General features: G+C 40.3%; 1 protein-coding gene across 1 annotated transcript in view; it reads right to left on the bottom strand.

Moving 5' to 3' along the window:
• CNTNAP5 (contactin associated protein-like 5) overlaps positions 1 to 18,693 on the bottom strand; it is an 886,807-nt gene that overhangs the window by 349,730 nt on the left and 518,384 nt on the right. Inside the window, exon 11 of the mRNA XM_011941654.1 lies at positions 795 to 901. Within this exon, the coding sequence (XP_011797044.1) occupies positions 795 to 901 (107 nt within the window). The remainder of the gene's footprint in view (positions 1 to 794; positions 902 to 18,693) is intronic.

Here is an 18,693-nt window from a genome sequence, read left to right as displayed (position 1 = left end):
TTTCTTGTTTTCTCCCATATTTCTACAACAAGGTCAGCTCAGGTCTTCTATTTGAAGTCTCCCTAACACTGGGCTTGACAGGCAGTCATTAGCACTTATCATCAATATTCAGGTTCTGTTTTCTCCCATTCCATGGTAAAAATTACACTTCAGCCCCTATTGAAGTTGAGTGTGCCCACATGGCTTTATTTGGCCAATAGAATGTGAGTGGAACTAATGTTTTCTACTTCCAAGTAGAAGCTTTGAAAAGCTAGTGCATGCTTCCCTGTGCTTCCCTCCCTGTGTTTCCTCTTACTACATACAGCAACCTTCCAGATAATAGAACTTTGTTACCATCTAAGAATGAGGACAAGGTGGAAGAAGGGCCTCTGTCATGCTTGATGGACTTGTGACACAGGCATGGCATGGACCTTGTTACTTAGACCACAGAGATGTTAGTTTGTTTAGTACAGCAGCCTAACAACTCATCAAGACAATGCAATTGACTTAATAGCTCCCTCTTGTGTGCCTACAGCACCTTCCCTTGCTTCCACCTTAAACTTATTCAACTGTATTGTCATGATCCCATTTCCTGTCTGTTTTGCTGGTAGACCATAAACTCCACAAGAATATGGCTTGTATCCATGCATCCTCTGTGCCCAACAAAGTGTTTGGTATATAACAACCTCTTAAAACACAAATGTTGAATGAGTCAATAAAACATGCCTGCCCCATGCTAAATAGATCCTGAAGTTAACAATGGTATTTCTGGAGTTTTGTCCATCCCACCAGGGGCAAATGCTCAATCTACTCACAGTTGTGGCAGGTGGCACCAGTGTAACTTGTGTCACTGCAGTTACAATAGAAGGTGGTCCAGGACTGGGAGCAGCTTCCTCCATGTTCACAGTAGTTTGGCAAACACCTAATGAAAGAAAACATAAATGAAAAGAACCAAATCAATGGACAGAAAGGGGAAAGCAAAAATGCCTCATATCCAACTGCCTCAATTAATAGTAGATATTGATTTGCTATACTCCCATACCTAAGGCAGGTTGAATGACGTCAAAATAGTAAGAGTATTACAGTTTTACCACAAAAGGTAGAATCACCTTGCATTAGTGGGCAATTAAAGTTTCAGAACTGATGTAGGTATTTAAGTTAAGAATGTTATTATTAAGGCAAATCCATGTTGACTTAAAGTTCATTTGAAGCGGCCAGAATTTGTAAGGTTTTTCACTTACCAAAAAAATAAAATGTATAAAGATAATCATTTTATATTTTTTAATGGTTTTGCATTTTTAAAGGAGAGGCAGATAATTGAGGTCATTGTCCTCATGCTTCTTTTTTGGGGAATGACCAGGTACCTATTTTAAACCGCACAAAGACAATATGAAATTAGAAAAGATGATACTCGTGCATCTAAAATGCAAGGATACTTCATCATTTGTAGAAGTATAAACGCTATTTTCAAAACAAAGACTTCACTACTTAAGGTCAAAATAGTAGGCTATTGTGAAAAATATTTTTACTACACACATTAAAAACTCTATAAAATATTTATATAATTTGAATCAGCAATCACACTGAAATGACCCTTTCTTAAGGCTATTGTTCAAAATATGAAAAATATATATGCTAACTGGTGTTATTGACAATGACGCCATTAATAATGGTGAATCGACATAAGTGTCCAACATTAGAAAATTACTCAGGAAATCTGTAGTGCATAAAATTATAAAACTACAACAAATGATGTGGACAAAAATGATTATCACAGACCAGGACTAGAGTAAGTAAAAGTTTAACATATGAAGCATGAACACAACCAAATAAAACACAGCCTTTATAAATTTAAAAAAATAGTGGAAAGGAAAAATCTTTAGAATTAGTCGGGCTAACGGGAGTGGAGGTAACGTTTATTTCTTCCGTACAGAAATCACAGACTTTAGGGAGACATGTATCTGAGTTCAAATCCCATTTACTACATGGTGCCTTTGGGTTATTCTCTGCACCTCTTACACTGCTGCCATTAAGAGATAACCTGGCTGGTGCTCAGTAAATGTAGTGAATAAAATTAAGAGTAAAAACAATGATACGGGCCGGGCGCGGTGGCTCAAGCCTGTAATCCCAGCACTTTGGGAGGCCGAGATGGGTGGATCATGAGGTCAGGAGATTGAGACCATCCTGGCTAACACGGTGAAACCCTGTCTCTACTAAAAAATACAAAAAACTAGCTGGGCGAGGTGGCGGCGCCTGTAGTCCCAGATACTCGGGAGGCTGAGGCAGGAGAATGGTGGGAACCCGGGAGGCGGAGCTTGCAGTGAGCTGAGATCCGGCTACTGTACTCTAGCCTGGGCGACAGAGCGAGACTCTGTCTCAAAAAAAAAAAAGTGATATGTACCATAATTTTTGAAAACAATCTTTATAGGGCCTGAGAGAGTATAGGAGAATAAGTCCCGTGAATTTAAAAAGAAAGAGGGTGCAAGCAATGAAATTACAGAAGTGGTATGTAATACAATAGATGGGTTCATTGTGAAGCCACTAAGAATCTGAGGCAAGCAAAAGTAAAATGATTTACTCTGACTGCCCTATATAGGTAGGAAAGCCTCCAGCAAAGATTGTTTCAAAGCCCAGAAACGAATATTCCTGCATATGTTCAGACATATTATTAGAAATTTTCTGCTCAGCACAGCAAACATACAATTGTGCTGACGGAGCTTATGTTTGGCAAAAGCTTGCTGATAACTTTATGGTATTCAATGCTAGCCTAAAGTACAGGAAAGATTTAAATGAAGGGCCCATAGTTTTGCTATAGAATGTATTCACACAAAACAGCCAAACAAACAAACAACAAAACAGTGGTCCTCTCTCTATTCAAATTCTACCTCTCCTCTTTATTCCCACCCACTCTCCTGGTCTTGATGGAGAGGAAAGGCCGAAAGATTCTCACTCGGGTAACTCGGAGATCCTGTCCTGCTCTATGCCTGTCCTCAGAGGGGAGTTCCAAAAACTTAGAGCCTTGATGTCCTCATCCAAGTAAAGATCTTTTTTTCCAGGCATGTTCTGAGGAGATCCGGGGGGCTAGCACTGTTTTGAATGCCCCCTGTCCCCACAACCTGTTTTCTTTCACATCCCGGCATCTCCCTGCTTCTGAAATACTGCTTCTCCTGCAGTTTACCTTTTGCCATAATTTTCTCTTCTGAAGCTGCCCAGTGTTTCCATGACCTTCCCACATCTCCTTTTGCCCCATCCCATCCCCCTCCGCACAGCACACATGTAAACGCACACAGAGATTTCCATAATGAGCAAATGGTAGTATTATTGCTGTCCTCCCCCTACAAGAAAGAAATTGCCTTAAGAAAGAAAAACGGAACAAAGCACACTCAATAGTTGCTTATTCTGTAGTTCTTTTGTTTCGGGCCCCAAGAAAGTTCAGGGTTGCCTTTGTTTGGTGGCTGAAACTATAAAATAAAAAACCCAGACATTCTCAGTGGTCATGTTTTCAGACATAAGAAAGTTTGTCTGCAGTGAAAGAGAGACAGAATAAAAATATATGCTGACATGCAGCATGCGGCAAAAAAGGGACATGCCAACGCTGTGTGGTGGGTCCCTGCTGTTCTTGAGACTTCACTGCACCCATGAACTTCCTGAGGGCTGGCTATTTTCATCTATATTGGATTCTGTGAAATAGCCCAACCCTTTTCCAGGAAAATCCTCATTGCGATTAGGCTAGTTCGAGCTGGCATTCTCTTACTTTCAACTAACAGAATTTTAACTTTGAGTAAGAAAGAATACTCCTGTAATTACAAAAAGAAAAAGAAACACTTTCCGCACTTTAATCTTTTTTTTTTTTTTTTTGAAATGAAGTCTTGCTCTGTCATCCAGGCTGGAGTGTAGTGGGCAAGATCTAAGCCCACTGCAACCTCCACCTCCAGGGTTCCAGTGATTCTCTAGCCTCCCGAGTAACTGGGATTACAGGCGCCTGTCATCATACTTGGCTAATTTTTGTATTTTTAGTAGAGACGGGGTTTAGCCATCTCAACTATGGGTTGGCCAGGCTGGTCTGGAACTCCTGACCTCAGGTGATCCACCCGCCTCGGCCTCTCAAAGTGCTAGGATAACAGGCATGAGCCAAACAGCACCTGCTCCACTTTAAATATTTTTAAAACAAAAGGTCACAAAATCCACTTTGGCATGTAGGGAGAAGAGTTTAGGCAAAAGCTCTAAGAAATCTCTGGGCACTTAGAACACATCCTTAATATGCCTCACACAGACCCTATTTTGCAGTGATAAACTCAATTTATCAATAAAAATGTAGAAACTACATTTTTATTAACTTAGTAGAAACTTATTTGTCTATGGTCACTCAGAAAAACCAATGATGAATTCCTGGAAGGGTAAAAGAGTACTTGAGTAAGGAAAAATCTAGTTTTCCCAGAATGAGAAAGAAAAAAAAATACTAATAAATGAGCACTAGTAGAGATGCCTTCAAGCTTGGTTCATTTTGGTTCAATGCACAGTGTGATTAGAAAACCTCATCTGTAAAATAGACGCTTGAGATAAAAGATGCGTAACATCAATTTTCTTATTTATAAAGGGCAGTTTTACGAGTATAGTTGCCTTGTTCTTTAATCAGTTCGTTTTAAATGGGCTTTTGTTTCTCTCTCTCTCTCTCTATGTGGCATAAACGGAGCATCGAAGACATTAGCCCAGAAAAAGACCCATCATAGAACTGGCAAGTGAAAAGAGTCAGTTAAGTGTGAGGGCACTCGCTCTTTTAGGTGTTAGGCTCTTAATCCCAACCGCTAGGAGATAAACACATTGAACGTCTGTCTTCTAAAATCCTAACGATATTGCATCTGTAACTGCATCTGGATGGATGTGACTTCCTTTGGTGCACAATGTTTAATAAAGAAAGCTTTCGGCATGGACACAATGGCTTTCCTCTTAACTCCCCAAAGCCCAGATAATCTAGCATGGTGACGTGTCCCCGGAAAAACTCAGATAGTGTGGCAGACACATTGGAAGCCGTTAGCTTCCGTATAAAAGCAGAATGTGCATTATCTTAACGGAAATGAGAGAAAGGGTTGAAAGAAAGAGAACAGATAGAAATGAAAGGAGAAAAAAAAAAGTCAGAGGGTCAAAAGTCTTTATAATGTTTATCCAAATAAAAATTTCTTCCAAAAGAGAAGGATCATTGCTAGGTGGGGCTATTGACAATCTGGGTGATAGGTAAAGTGAGAAGGTTCATCTGGAGTGGTCCATGTACCTAAGGTCACAGTCCATCCTACAGAGGTACATGGTTTGGGCCTCAAGGTGGTTGTTTTGTGTTGTGTTTGGCTGTTCATGGGAAATAGGAAGAAACAGAGTATTTCTCTTTAAAGGCAAATGCACAGCAATGGAGACAGGCAAAGAAACTACTTCAGAGCAGAGAGAAGATTTTGTAGGATGTTGCGAGATGGAACCACTAGGTAGACTAGAGACAGAGGTTTCTGAGTATTTAAACCGGAGTCCAATTTCAGGCATCCTGGCAAGCACAGTTTCAGGTGAACATGCTCTCTCTACATGAGCGTTAGGAAGAACAAAAGGACCCCCGCAGCTTTCCTTCAGGAAGATCATAGTGGTTATTTCTTTGTAACTTAGCTTTAACTGGGGCCGGGCTGAAGTTTCCAGCTGGAGTGGATGAGGCCTGGGAAAAGTGTGATGAAAGCAAGAGGAATCAAGACAGTTCAGGGAAAAGCAGTCTGTCGGTTTGTTTTTAATTTGGAAAGTTTCACAGAAGAAATATGAATTTTTAGCTTCTTTTCAAGCAAAAATAAGATGACTGAGCAAAGTCAAAGGAAATCTCATGGCTACACACGAGCGACTTCAACGTTTAGATTTGAGTTCAGTCTTTGCTGGTGAACTCCAGACTTCTCTATGCAGCTGTCTGCTGGACAGCTCCACGTGAGTGTCTAATAGGTATTCCAAACTTTGTGTACCCAAACCGAACTCTCCAGTCTCCTCCCACCCTGCCCCCACCGCCTGCTTCACCTGTGTTCTTCACTATCACAGTTGATGCCAACACCTTCCTTACCAGTATCCAGGTTCTTAAACTTGAAGATCCTCTCCTTCTCTCATAGCCTATATCCAAGATGTGAGCAATTCCTGCTGGCTGGGCCTTCAGAAGCTGTCTTGAATCTCACTACTTATCACCCCTCCCCTGATGCTGCTCTGGTCTGAGCCGCAAGCATCTCTCACCAGAATAACAGCAATTATCACCTAACTGGTCTCCCAGCTTCCATCCTTGGTCCCTTCAATTAATTTCCAACACAAGAGCAAGGGGGACCCTATTAAAAACCTAAGGTAGATCATTTTAAATACCTCTCCTCTGGCTCCCTATTTTATCTAGGACAAAAGCAATATCCTTAAAATGATCTTCCAGTTCTTATTGATCTGCTCCCCTTAACCCTCTGAACTCATCCCTACTCTTTTCCCTTTTCTACAGCTGCTCCAACCATGTTGACTCTGTTGTTCGTAAAGCACACCAGGAATGCTCCCTTGTCAGGGTTCTTGTGCTGGAATTCCCCCCACCCAGAATGTTTTTTCCCAGATATCCCCATGGCCCATGTCTCAGCTCATGTTCCTGCTCAAGTGTCACCTCAAAGAGCCCTGCCACCATCATGTTATTTAATGTTGCAAACTTTCCTCACTGTTTCCCTGGAACCTCTTTCCCTGGAATCTCTTTCCCTGCTATTTTATTTGTCTTTAGCATGTATTACCTTCTAACACATTAGATATTCTGCTTATGCATCCGTTTATGATTCAGTGTCTGTCTCTCTCAAAATGAACATTAGTTCCAGAAGAGCACTGTTTGCTGTCTGTTTGGTGCACTGACATACTCAAAGTAGTAAGCAAGGTAGGCACTCTATAAATGGTTGTAGATTGATTGAATGAAGGGATGGACATTTCTGGGGTGCAGGCCTCTGTTAGGTAAGCCTCCTCAGTTCATCACAGCCTCGCTGACCTTCACTCATTTGCCTTTACCTGCATGCTCCTGAGCAGCACAGTAAGAACTCAGTAGGAAAGAGGGCAGGCAAAGGAGCCTCATTTGTGTGTGTGTGTGTGTGTGATTTTTTTTTTTTTTTTTTTTTTTTTGTGGTGAGACAACAGGAACACAAGGGCAAAGAGCCTTCTTCTGTGCAGCCACAGGCAAGGAGCAATTGAGAGAGGGAAGAGAAACTCAGATTTCTCTGAATGGAGAAGTAAGATAGAGACCATGAATTGGACGTTCTCTAGTGGTCACTTAGGGATGCAAGTCAGTAATGCAATTCCTTTTGATTACTTATGTCCATCAAGCTGTATTTTTGGGCCCTAACAACTTTATGGCTTAAGTACTTAGAAAGATAATTGTCCTTTAATTGGATCAGAAGCAGAACCCTTATGCATGATGCAACTTAGAGCTTTTTTTTTTTTTTTTTTTGAGGAGGGGGGCGGTAGAATATCTAGCATTCCTGATAAAATCTGTGTACAATTTTGATAGATTTTCATGAGATTAAAAAGTCTGCTGAAAAATTCAATTTATGCATCCTGCTCACCTTGATCCTTGTTACCTTTAACCAAACCTGACTTTCTGATCTCCTCCCTCACCCTGCCCACACCGTCTACTTCACCTGTGTTTTTCACTATCACAGTTGATGGCAATACCCTTCTTACCAGTACCTAGGTCCCCAATCTTGAAGATGCTCTCCTTCTCCCATAGCCCATATCCAAGATGTGAGCAATTCCTGCTGGCTGGGCCTTCAGAAACTGTCCTGAATCTCACCACTTATCACCCCTCCCCAGTGCTGCCCTAGTCTGAGCCACAAGCATCTCTCACCAGAATAACTACACTTTTCAGCTAACTGGTCTTCCGCCTTTCGTTCTCAACCCCTTCAGTTAATTCCCAACACAAGAGCGAGGGAATCCCACAAAAACCTAAGGCAGACCATATTTAAAAATACAATAACCTTAAACTAGCTTTATGACTATCTAAATAATTTTTAACCAAACATCTTTTTTTTCCTTCCTACAAAATATCTCCACCAAGAGGAAATTTTGATCTTGATTTTCTTTAAGGCTTTTCCCTGGCCAAAAAGTTTGAAGACACTTTGACATGTGTTAGCAATCACATCTGGGACGTTGCTTTAACAGCATTATTTCCGTTTTACAGATTTAAAAAGCAAGACTAGGTGAGGGTGAATAACTTGTCCAAGTACAAAGTGACAGAGTCAGGAAGGTGAAGCGTACTACCCGTCACTGAAGTCTGTACTTTGGAGCACTGCACATCCTCCTTCAAACAAATGCCAGATCATCTCCCTAAAAGTGATCCCTAAGCATACATCTTAGTCATCACTTCTGCCAAAGTGAGGGCTAGGGGGCTTTGCATATTTTCTCGACTGATTCCAGACACTGTTAGGCAATGTGGAGTTGTCAGTTTAGATTTTTTTTAAAGATATTTTTTGGTAGGAAAAGGGATCTTAATATGACAAATGGATTAATTGGAAATAAAATTACACTAAAGAAAACATATGTACGTTTGCACAATTAACGATATAGAATTTATTCTATAAATTTCCAATGGGAAAGGAAGATGTCAATTCTGTTTTCAATCCCTCTTCGCTACTAGTTTGTGACATCTTCAAAATAGATTAACCCAGAAGACAGCCTCTGCCCCTGCCCTGCTCTTGTGGTTTACATTTTTTTTGCAGACGACAGAGAGTTTTTCTGTGTCCTGAGCCTATGTGAGTTAACATGGTTACTTTCTCGTTTTTACTACTAATGTCAGAAAATTTTAGACCCTGCCTGCTTTTAGTAGAAAGACCTTATTAGTTATCATGGCAAGTCAAATAGTCATTTAACCTACCAAACATTTTTATTGCATGCCATTTAAATTAAACTTAAGTTGTATAATCCCACAAGTACAGAAAAATGTAAGAGTTCATCAATGTGTATTAAGCAAATGGAAAATTCATTGAGGATCCATATTTGGTCTTTGAATCTAGTGACATGGGTTTCGTGGTCAGCCAGCTGAGGATGTTATGGAGCCCTTGCCTGAGCTTCCACACATAGGGGCCAAGGATGTCCACCACAGTCACCAACATTGACAGTCTCAAATCTTCATCACTTAGCACGTTACGTGTCTTCCTTAGGCACGCAATTTTTAAGCCCAGAAGTTTCTGAATTCAGCATCAAAAGTTTAAAATAATCAGAACCATGGTATGAATGTTTTTGGGTAAAGAAGTATGGTACTGAAAGAGAAAAATGGTTACAAAACTAGTCCTGGACAGAAACTTCTGTGTGATGTAATTTTCATTTTTCTCAGAAAAAATCAGCATTCCCAAGTTAAAAGAAAATACTTGAGCATATTTACGATGAATTTTAACAGAGTTAAGATTCAGTATCAGTTGACTGTCAGTCTTAGGAAGAACCTTACCCTTAGAATCTTAATGTCTTACATTAAGTCATGAAGTTTAATAATCATTAACTGAGTTTTTAATTTTTAAATTTTTCTAAAAACATTAAGTCTAACAAGGAATATCTCATTTCTCTTTTCTCTCATAAAGGTCCCTGGCTAAGAGAGAATTTTCGAATTGGCCGGCTCTAGTTCTTGTCTCTTGTAGGAAGATTATAATAAAACTTTGAATATATTTTAATAGTCCTTTAGTGTTTGTAGTTTGTAGGAGAATTTGGCCTATTTGAGTATAATTCTTGTAAACTTCAGTTTAAAATGTGTAAGGCCAAGCTCAGTGGCTCACTCCTGTAATCTCAGCCTTTTAGGAGGTCAAGGCTGGAGGATTGCTTGAGGTCAGGTGTTCAAGATAAGCCTGGACTACACAGGGAAACCCTGTCTCTACAAAAAATTCAAATAATAGCTGGGTATGGAGGTGCACGCCTATAGCCCTAATTACTTGAGAAGCTGAAGTGGGAGGACTGCTCGAGCCCAGGAATTCATGGCCACAGTGAGTGTTGACCTCACCACTACACTCCAGCCTAGGGGACAACGTGACAAGACCCCGTTTCAAAAAAAAAAAAAAATTACAAAATGTATGAGACAACTGATTTAGATCCTTAATTGAAATCTTCCTTAGTAAAAAACCTAAGACAGAAGTTCATTTAAGTTAAATGTTTGTTTTCTGAATGTTTAAGATTGACAAATGTTCGTCACATTCTGTTTGTTAATTAACAAATTGATGAACTTGGAAAGTTAATAAAATATATCATATATGTAATTTACAGTATTTGAAGGTACTTAAATAACCAAATCCAGGATTAAACATTTCCAAAGGTCCCTTAGACCTGATAGCTAAAACCTGCGAGATGTATAAATAGAGTAAGACATTATAAGCTGAATTTTAAAAAAAGAAGAAAAAACTTAACAAGGATTTTAAAATTTTAAGAAACTCAACATCACTCTTTTAAAACCAAAAATAAACCTTGCTAAAGTCTGCTCTGCATACAAAAAATCATCTTTTGCGGGCACCAGAACACTCCCATCGGCACCTGCCTTGGCTCACAATTCTGTTCTTACATCCTGCCTTTGGCTCTCATGTCCCTGGGGAGAAACTCAGCTTCTCCATCAGGCTCTGCACAATGCTCAGGAGCTGACCCTGGGAGCCACTTCCATTTGTTCAGTCTGGAGCACTGAATTCTGCCTCTAGTTTCCCTTCCTCTGTCTGTCTCCACAATGGTTACTTTTTGGTGAAAATAACAGGTTTGAGATTTAATCTATTTGCCAAGTTGTTCTCCCAAATTCCCTAAGTAGTATTTTGATAAATTTGTTTACTCAAAATTGGAAAACTCTGGATTTTATTTTCCTTAATTTGCAAATATTACAGAAAAACATTTTGCATCATTTTTCTTGCATTCTTTTTTTTGATACTGCATAATCAATCCTTTTATTTTCCTTATGCATTCTAACTTTATTTTTTATTTTTTTTTGAGATGGAGTCTTGGTCTGTTACCAAGGCTGGAGGGCAGTGGCACGATCTCGGCTCACTACAACTTCCACCTCTTAGGTTCAAGCAATTTTCCTGCCTCAGCCTCCCAAGTAGCTGGGATTACAGTCAAGCGCCAGTTTGCCCAGCTAATATTTGTATTTTTAGTAGAGACTGGGTTTCACCATGTTGGCCAGGCTGGTCTTGAACTCCTGATCTCAGGTGATCTGCCTGCCTCGGTCTCCCAAAGTACTGGGATTGCAGGTGTGAGCCACCCTGCCAGGCCCAACTATTTCTTCTTGGAACACATTGCTCCTTTACAGCCTTTGCCAGTGTTTTGTGTTATACTACTTTCTGGTCATGCAGCATATGAAGAACATTGCCATAATGCCATGGACACAGCGGCATTTTAAAAACTTAAGTTATATATCTGCTTTGACCTAGAATTCTGTTTCTTTCAATAATGTCCCAGAAATACATTTTTACACATACAACAACAATGTAACATTCTTGTCATTGGTAACAGTTAAAAACATAATTAATGGCTAATCTACCATTTGGGGGATGGCTAAACAAATGATAGTACATCCGGACTGTAGAATGCCATGAGACATTAACACGAATAGTACGTCTGTATGTAAGGAGATTGGAAAATTCTTCAATGGACTGGAAATATGTTAACAGTGGTCAACTGCGGGAATAAAAGTACCATCTCACTTTTTATATATTTCTGCTCATGGCTTTTACAATGAGTCTGGAAAGAAATGTAGAGATATTTTATTTTAGTTTGTATATGTGCATGTGTGCGTACATAAATACACACATATATATACACACAAATATATAGGTATACTCACACATAGACATATGTGTGCATGTGAGTGCATGTGTGTATATGCTTGCTATCGGACAATGGTAAAGGGACATTCATGCAGCTGAGGGAGGAAATGGTCTGTAAAAAGAGAGAGTCAAGCTGTCCTAAGGCACATTCTAAGCCCAGGAAAGAGACCAGCTGGACAAAAGAAGATGTTCAGATATCTGAGGATGGGCAATCCGCCTGGAGAGGTGGGCACTGGATATGTATCACTGCCAATGCGTTCAATGGCCCCATGAGATGCCAGGCCTGTCCTGGTGTCATTGCCTGGATGCAGCTGTCATAGTACCCAAGAGGTGTATAGTGGGGTCACCTTTGCATGTGAAGCTCCTGAGACTCAGCGAGTTCCAGATTTCCAGTGACGGCAGAGTGAACATTTAAACCCAGGTCTAACCGACTGCCCTCTACATCCCTCATCAAACTCTGGAAAGAAAATTAAATGGGGACGGCCTTTGCCCTTTTGGATAAAGCTCATCTGATAACACACTTCTCATGATCACCATTCATTATTGCCCCCTATTGATTCATGTACATTCTAAGTCTCTTGTAAAAATTAAAAGAAAAGAAAATGGTCCTTTGTCTAAGAAAATAAGCACAGTAGTTAACTGTGTGTGCCCAAGTGGCCATTTTTTATTGCAGTTATTTAGACATATGAACTTTTTAGACTCATGCCCACCCCCCTAAAAAAATCATCAACCTGAACACATCTTGAGAAAATCATCGGTTAAAAGATAACAGCATAAAAAATATACTCAGGGTACTTAAATAAAAACTTATGGAAATAATTTTTCTTCACCGTTAGATTTCCCTCTACTCTATTTCCCATAACAGACTAAAATGAATAGGACGCCAAATGACAGGCCTTTGAAATTCCCAAATGTTCAGATAAATGATTCTCTATACATGAATCTGAATGTATTTATGCTCCATGGAGTAACCTCCCTTTTAAAGAATTCTCATTCCTTCTTTATACAGTTGAAGGTCAGTTTAATTTCTATATGCTTTCCTTGGAGACAAAAGAACAAAACGTTTCAATAGTTCTCAAAATGCAAGCTGACTAATGTAAGCTGTTATGAAGCTCATACATTAAAAATCAGCTAGGTTGCGTTCCTTTGTCTGTTTGCTTTAATTAGCAGCCAACTGCATTGATCTTGTTTTGGTCAGATAGCTTTTCTGAAAGCTTTTGAAACCTATTTCTATGCCTTTCCATTCTAACAATTATCATAATCCCATTTTACCCCCACAGTTGGATCTCCATTATAATTGAAATTTGTTGTAATTACAGCAGATGCAGACATTAAGGAATTAAGGAAATAAAAAGAAAAGTGTCAAAAGTCAGTTTCCTAAATTTTCCAGGGTCTAGTTCACAGCAGGGAGTCAATTGCAGATTGTTGCGATGATCCCCAGATAATGGACAAGCAAAGATGATAGAATGAGCTTGCAATGCACGTCAGTGATCCCAGCAACAATGCTGGGGTTCAAGAAGAAGCCGGGCACAAAGGGCACACATGCCTCTCCCTGCATGGGCCAGTGATGGCCACTGAACAGAAAAGGGAAAGGTTCTCTCTCTACTCTACTGCACACCTAAAATGTATGACCCTGAAGTGCTCAATTATTCAAAGGCCAGTTCTTCAAAGCAGAGGACATTCAGAATCAAGAAGAATGTATCAGCATCATCCATACTAATATTGTTAATACGACAAACAACCTGAGCCTATGAAAATAGTAGCAAGACATTGCTACCTGGGAACTTCAGAAACAAGTCCCCTACCACCAAATTATAAAATCATATATACCAAAAAAATGCACAAAGGAAGAGAACTCCCTATGAGCTTGGTGGGGTCATTTTCACAAAAGAGAATATAATTAAATTTCTCTCATCAACCCGTTTATCTCAGGGACCTAGAAGTGATCCATCAGAACGGAAATCCACCACACAATTGACAGAGGTGCTGCAGATTTCATGGGAGAGAAATCCGGTTGGGTTAGTCTACTTCACATCCGTTAGGAAGAAGGTTTTGTGTTCCTTACACTAGTAGGCTTTCGTTCAGCGTCATGATTGTGGTACCTCAGTTGGAATATTGGAGCTATCAGGAAGTGCACAGACAGTAGAGCTCTCCAGATTACTATTAAGGGTCTTCTTGTTAATTTTAGGACATCACTCAGATTGCACTACGAATAGAAATATTTCTATTACTTGACTCAGTGCTTCTCAAACTTTGGTTAAAATGAAGACCCTGCTACAGAGGTTATGAATTTATAATAAGTTTATGGGGAATGAGGAAACTGCTGGCTCCCAGACCTCGCTGAAGAGCAAAGGTCTGCACCTCAGTAGACAGTCATTCTGTAGAGATGGTTCAGAGGGGCTGCAAATTGTGGGCTTTTATTTTTTCCCTTTCCTTTCCTTGTTTTGTGCTCTCTTGTCAAATATTTCTAATTATTTTGTAAGTTTTAAGTTAAAATGGTATCATTTTCGAATGTGTCATGAATCAGGTTTTAACACCCTACACTAGCAATGTTCGTCTTTAGCTCCAGGCTAACTCTGGGGACTTTGATGGAAATCTTTCCCCACCTTCCCTGGGATTCCTGTGAACTTTAATGGGGAATGATGTTACACTGCACTGTCATGTATCATCAGGGCTGCTCAGGCCCACGCAGGCAGTAGAGTGGATACAGAGAGGGCACCGCTACTCCACAGCCTCATCCCCTTAAGCCCAGCCATGCTCAGGGATACCTGCATGCTACAAGCTCTTTCCACTGCATAAGAATGAAGCAAGAACAAGCGAATGGATGAACATGATATTAAAATAATAACATATCATAGCAAGTGTTAGCACTGACTATATATTTATCTGGCTTTTACTTTTCTAAGAAATGCACACGATTCTCAAATTTGAAGTAAAAAAAAAAGAAATTATACCCACTTTTGAATGCTTCTAGATCAGTCTTATTGAAAAACATCAGCTATTGCAAAGCATGGTATCTAGAACTTCTTTTGATAGGCAGCTTATTTGTGTGAATCAAGATTTTCTCAGTATTTAGCAACCAAACCAGAACAGCCAAATAAAATGAATACCGAGGCTAATGTATGACTGCAATTTTTGACACTCCTCCCCCTGGCTCTAAGAATTATTTTCATAGACCAGGTCTAGAATTATTTAACTTAATCTTCAAATATTGTATTTATTTGTTATGGATTGGACTAAAATTTTATTTGATGGAATACAAAAATTTCACCACGTTAAAATAAAAATGAAAACTACTCATAGAATATAAGCCAAAAAGGACACAGGTTATAACTGGGCCTACCAATCTCCCTCTGGATTTTATTATCCCGGCCGCTCTAGGTTTCATTTTCCAGTGGAGACTACCACTGTCCAAGCTTGGCCCTTGCTGCTGTAGTCACTGCCGTGGTCTCTAGAACCCATGGGCGAAGGCCTGGATTACCCAGGATGCTGATCCATTTTGATATGTTTCAAGATTCTTTAATTTTTGCTTTAAAGGTCATGCAATGAAATTAAAATTGATCTGGTGTTTGAGAGTCAGAAGATTGGGGACTGTGCCCAGAGGCTACCATGTCTGAGCATGGAGGCCATTGTGATGGAGTAAGGGCTGGTCTGGGACCATCCCCTTGTGCCCCAGCTGAGGCATAGCATGACCTCCTTCAGAGGTGACAAGATTCAGTCAAACATCCCAGGCGTCAGATTAGAGACCCAAGTTTTAATCCCAGTTCCTCCAATTTCTAGCTCTGTGACATTTGCTATTATCGATACCTTTCAGAGATTTAGTTTCTCTGCTTCTAAAATCAAGACAAAGCACAATATCTGAATCTTTGTGGGAGTTAAATAAGGTCTTATAGAATGTAAGTAACTGTGAACTCTTTTTATTTTTGTCACTTATACTTGCAGATGGTTTTGTGACACAGTCATAGACTGTGTTTTTTTCTTTCCTGCACTCTTTCCATTTTTTAACCGTTTTTTTTTCCCCCCCAGCTCGTGGAGAGAGCAATTTGGTTTGCACATTGCTAAGCTCAGTTTACTACTCAGCCTGCCTCTGCAGATCTGGGATTTCCATTCTCTGTTGCCAACCACAGGAGCTGAAAACAAAGGTTACACTTCATCTTTGTTCATTTAAATTTCATCAGTGTCCTTGTGAACAGCAAACCTGGTTTCATGGAGTGAACTGGGCGGCCGTCTCTCCACTTCAGTTCTGATCTGCATCTGGGGCTTGAGTGGTGAAGGCAGAGAGATCCTAAGCCACACTCAGTGGTAGAGCACAGCCTCGCCATTAAACTGCTGGTGGCCAGAGGTTGTTGCTAATGATTCAAACTGCAGCCAGCCAACAACTTCATTGGCCCCTGACATCGTGTCTGTTCTAGAAATAGATTCTGAATCCAATTTGAGCTAAAATGTCACGGCCCTTACATATGGAGATTATGGAGAACACAAACAAAACGGAAAACACTAAATCCTTCTTTCTACAATCAATGCTTTTTTTCCCTCTCAACTTGTTTAGATTCTTCAGCCTCTAACTTAAGAGTGTAAAAGGTGTGGTCTAAAAAGACTTATGCTAATGAAAACCTTAGATGGAAATGTGGAAAACCCAGTTTAAGCCCTTTCAGGAAATGAAAGAGCCATGAGTTCAAAGATGCAAGTAAAAGCTGAACGTCTCTAAACAGCAGGAGGAGACACAGCATCGTTTCAGGAAATACTGAACCTCAGGGCTTGAATACAACCAGGTGTCTGGCTCCTCCCTGGCCACCTCTTTTCTCTGTGGGTTGATTTCACTCACCCTCCCGCATCCCCATCTCCTCCCGTGGCAGGCATTGTGGCGACCGATTGCTGAATCCTGCAGTCTAAGGCTTCTGCTATGAGCAAAGAACCTTACTCTCTAATCTTAAATGTGAGAACCCCTGCAAGGGGCTCTGTTTGGCCTGACTGAACCAGCCACCCTGGCCAAGGCAAGGACTTATGCAAGAATACAGAATTCCTGGAGGTCCACACCATGGGAGATGAATAGGAGCAGCCACCCCAGGTACTGACACAACAGGAGCCCCTTGATCAAATCATAGATGGGTTCTAAAGGGCCTCACACAGGAATACACATGTGCCCTGCCTTTACCGGCTCTCGCCTTTGCATGAAAATCCTCTTTGTTGTTCTAAGCTCAACTTAAGTTCAATCCCGGGAAAGAGTTCCCAAAATGAACGATCCACACCACAAAATTCAGTCTTTAACTGCCCATCAACTGTATTTTTATTAAGTTAGAATTAAATATCATACCGACTGTCAGTTCTTAGACGGCTCAGGTCACTCCTCATTTTGTTTTTAATTTTTCCTGGTGGGGCTTACTCTCTCTTCCTGCTCCTACGGCCGATGTTACCTCACTCATCTGTCATTCAATGCACCAGTTCTCTATCGAGCCCAAAGTCTGCGAGGGAATCTGCATACTGTCTGATGCCACCATTGCTAGCACTGAGGCTGGTACAAAATTGCAGTATATTTGTTATCTCTAGAGGTTTTGGTCGGGGCGGGGGAGGCAGTGGGATTGGCAGGGGACAGACAGAAAGATTCTGCTCCTTCCCTTTTCTTGCTTAATTCTCTCTAAATATTTATACATGTAAAATAAAGTTAACTTCTCTACCAGGTGTCGAACTCTGGACTCAGTGTGCTAGACTTGGTGCTTGCTTCTCACAATCATGACTTCAACGAATCAATAAAACAATCCTGTAAGACAAGCATCACTGTCTCTAGGAAAGAGAGGCTCACAAGTGGAGTGGCTCAGTTAAGATCACAGACGCTAAAAATGCAGGCTGCAAGCTTGTTTGTACAAATCAAAAGCGCAAGTCTTCCATACTAGAAGGAAAAAAGAGGCAGAAGAAGTGACCTTTAAGGGTAAGTGTTTGTTTTGTAGAGAAAAGTGGAAAGTGAAGGCTAATGTCTGCTTATGACTCCCGAGTTCTCTCTAATGGTAGCTTGTGAAGTCTCGTTGTCTACACTATCAACTGCGTCGCAGAGTTGCTGCACCACGGCCCACAGTGAGCTAGTCAAGGGGTTCTTGATGTTTCCTGTGATTTATTCACTCCAGGGCAGCGTTTCCAAAAGCTCATTATGTGAATGAGTAGTTTTGTGGAAAGAAGGGGTTCGTAGTCATATACGTTTATAAACTTGTGCACAGCTTTCAGTGAATTACCCCCCTGCATGGTTTATAAACATGAGGATGCTTGTTTAGATTCTTCAGCCTCTAACTTAAGAGTGTCAAAGATGTGGTCTAAAAAGACTTATACTAATGAAACCCTTAGATGGAAATGTCGAAAACCCAGTTTAAGCCATTTTAGGAGATGAAAGAGACATGGGTTCGAAGATGCAAGATGCACACACACACACACACACACACACACACACACACAGAGAAACCCTAGTAAAGAAACACACTTAACTTTTCTTACTCCAGCATTTCTCAAACTTATTTGAACAAAGAAAACATTTTCCACAGACTACCATTAACATTAGGCAGAACTAGAAGTATAGCTCCCCATTGTGCAGGAAAAATTTAGATGAGCCTATATGACCATGAACTCAATAAAGAAGTGGCTTTATTTAATCTGCTGACACAATACTTCTAAAGGACTGGTCCACAGGTATCCTGGGATGTTGGATAAAATGCAGATTCCAACCTCCATTCCAGATGGACTTAATCAGAATCTCTGGGATTGTAGGGTACAAACAACTGCATTAAAAGAGATTTATAAGGGATTTTTATGAATTCTAAAGTTTGAAGCTATCAGTTGGTTGGGCTGAAGTTTAACTTTTAATGTTTTATTTATTTATATTTTGGAGATGAAATCTTACTATGTATCCCAGCCTAATCCTGAACTCCTGAGCTCA

Source organism: Colobus angolensis, unplaced genomic scaffold (genome assembly GCF_000951035.1).
Source record: "Colobus angolensis palliatus isolate OR3802 unplaced genomic scaffold, Cang.pa_1.0 Scaffold20, whole genome shotgun sequence".
NCBI lineage: Eukaryota > Metazoa > Chordata > Mammalia > Primates > Cercopithecidae > Colobus > Colobus angolensis.
Note: the sequence above shows the minus strand (reverse complement) of the source record. Positions and strands in the feature narration are given on the sequence as shown.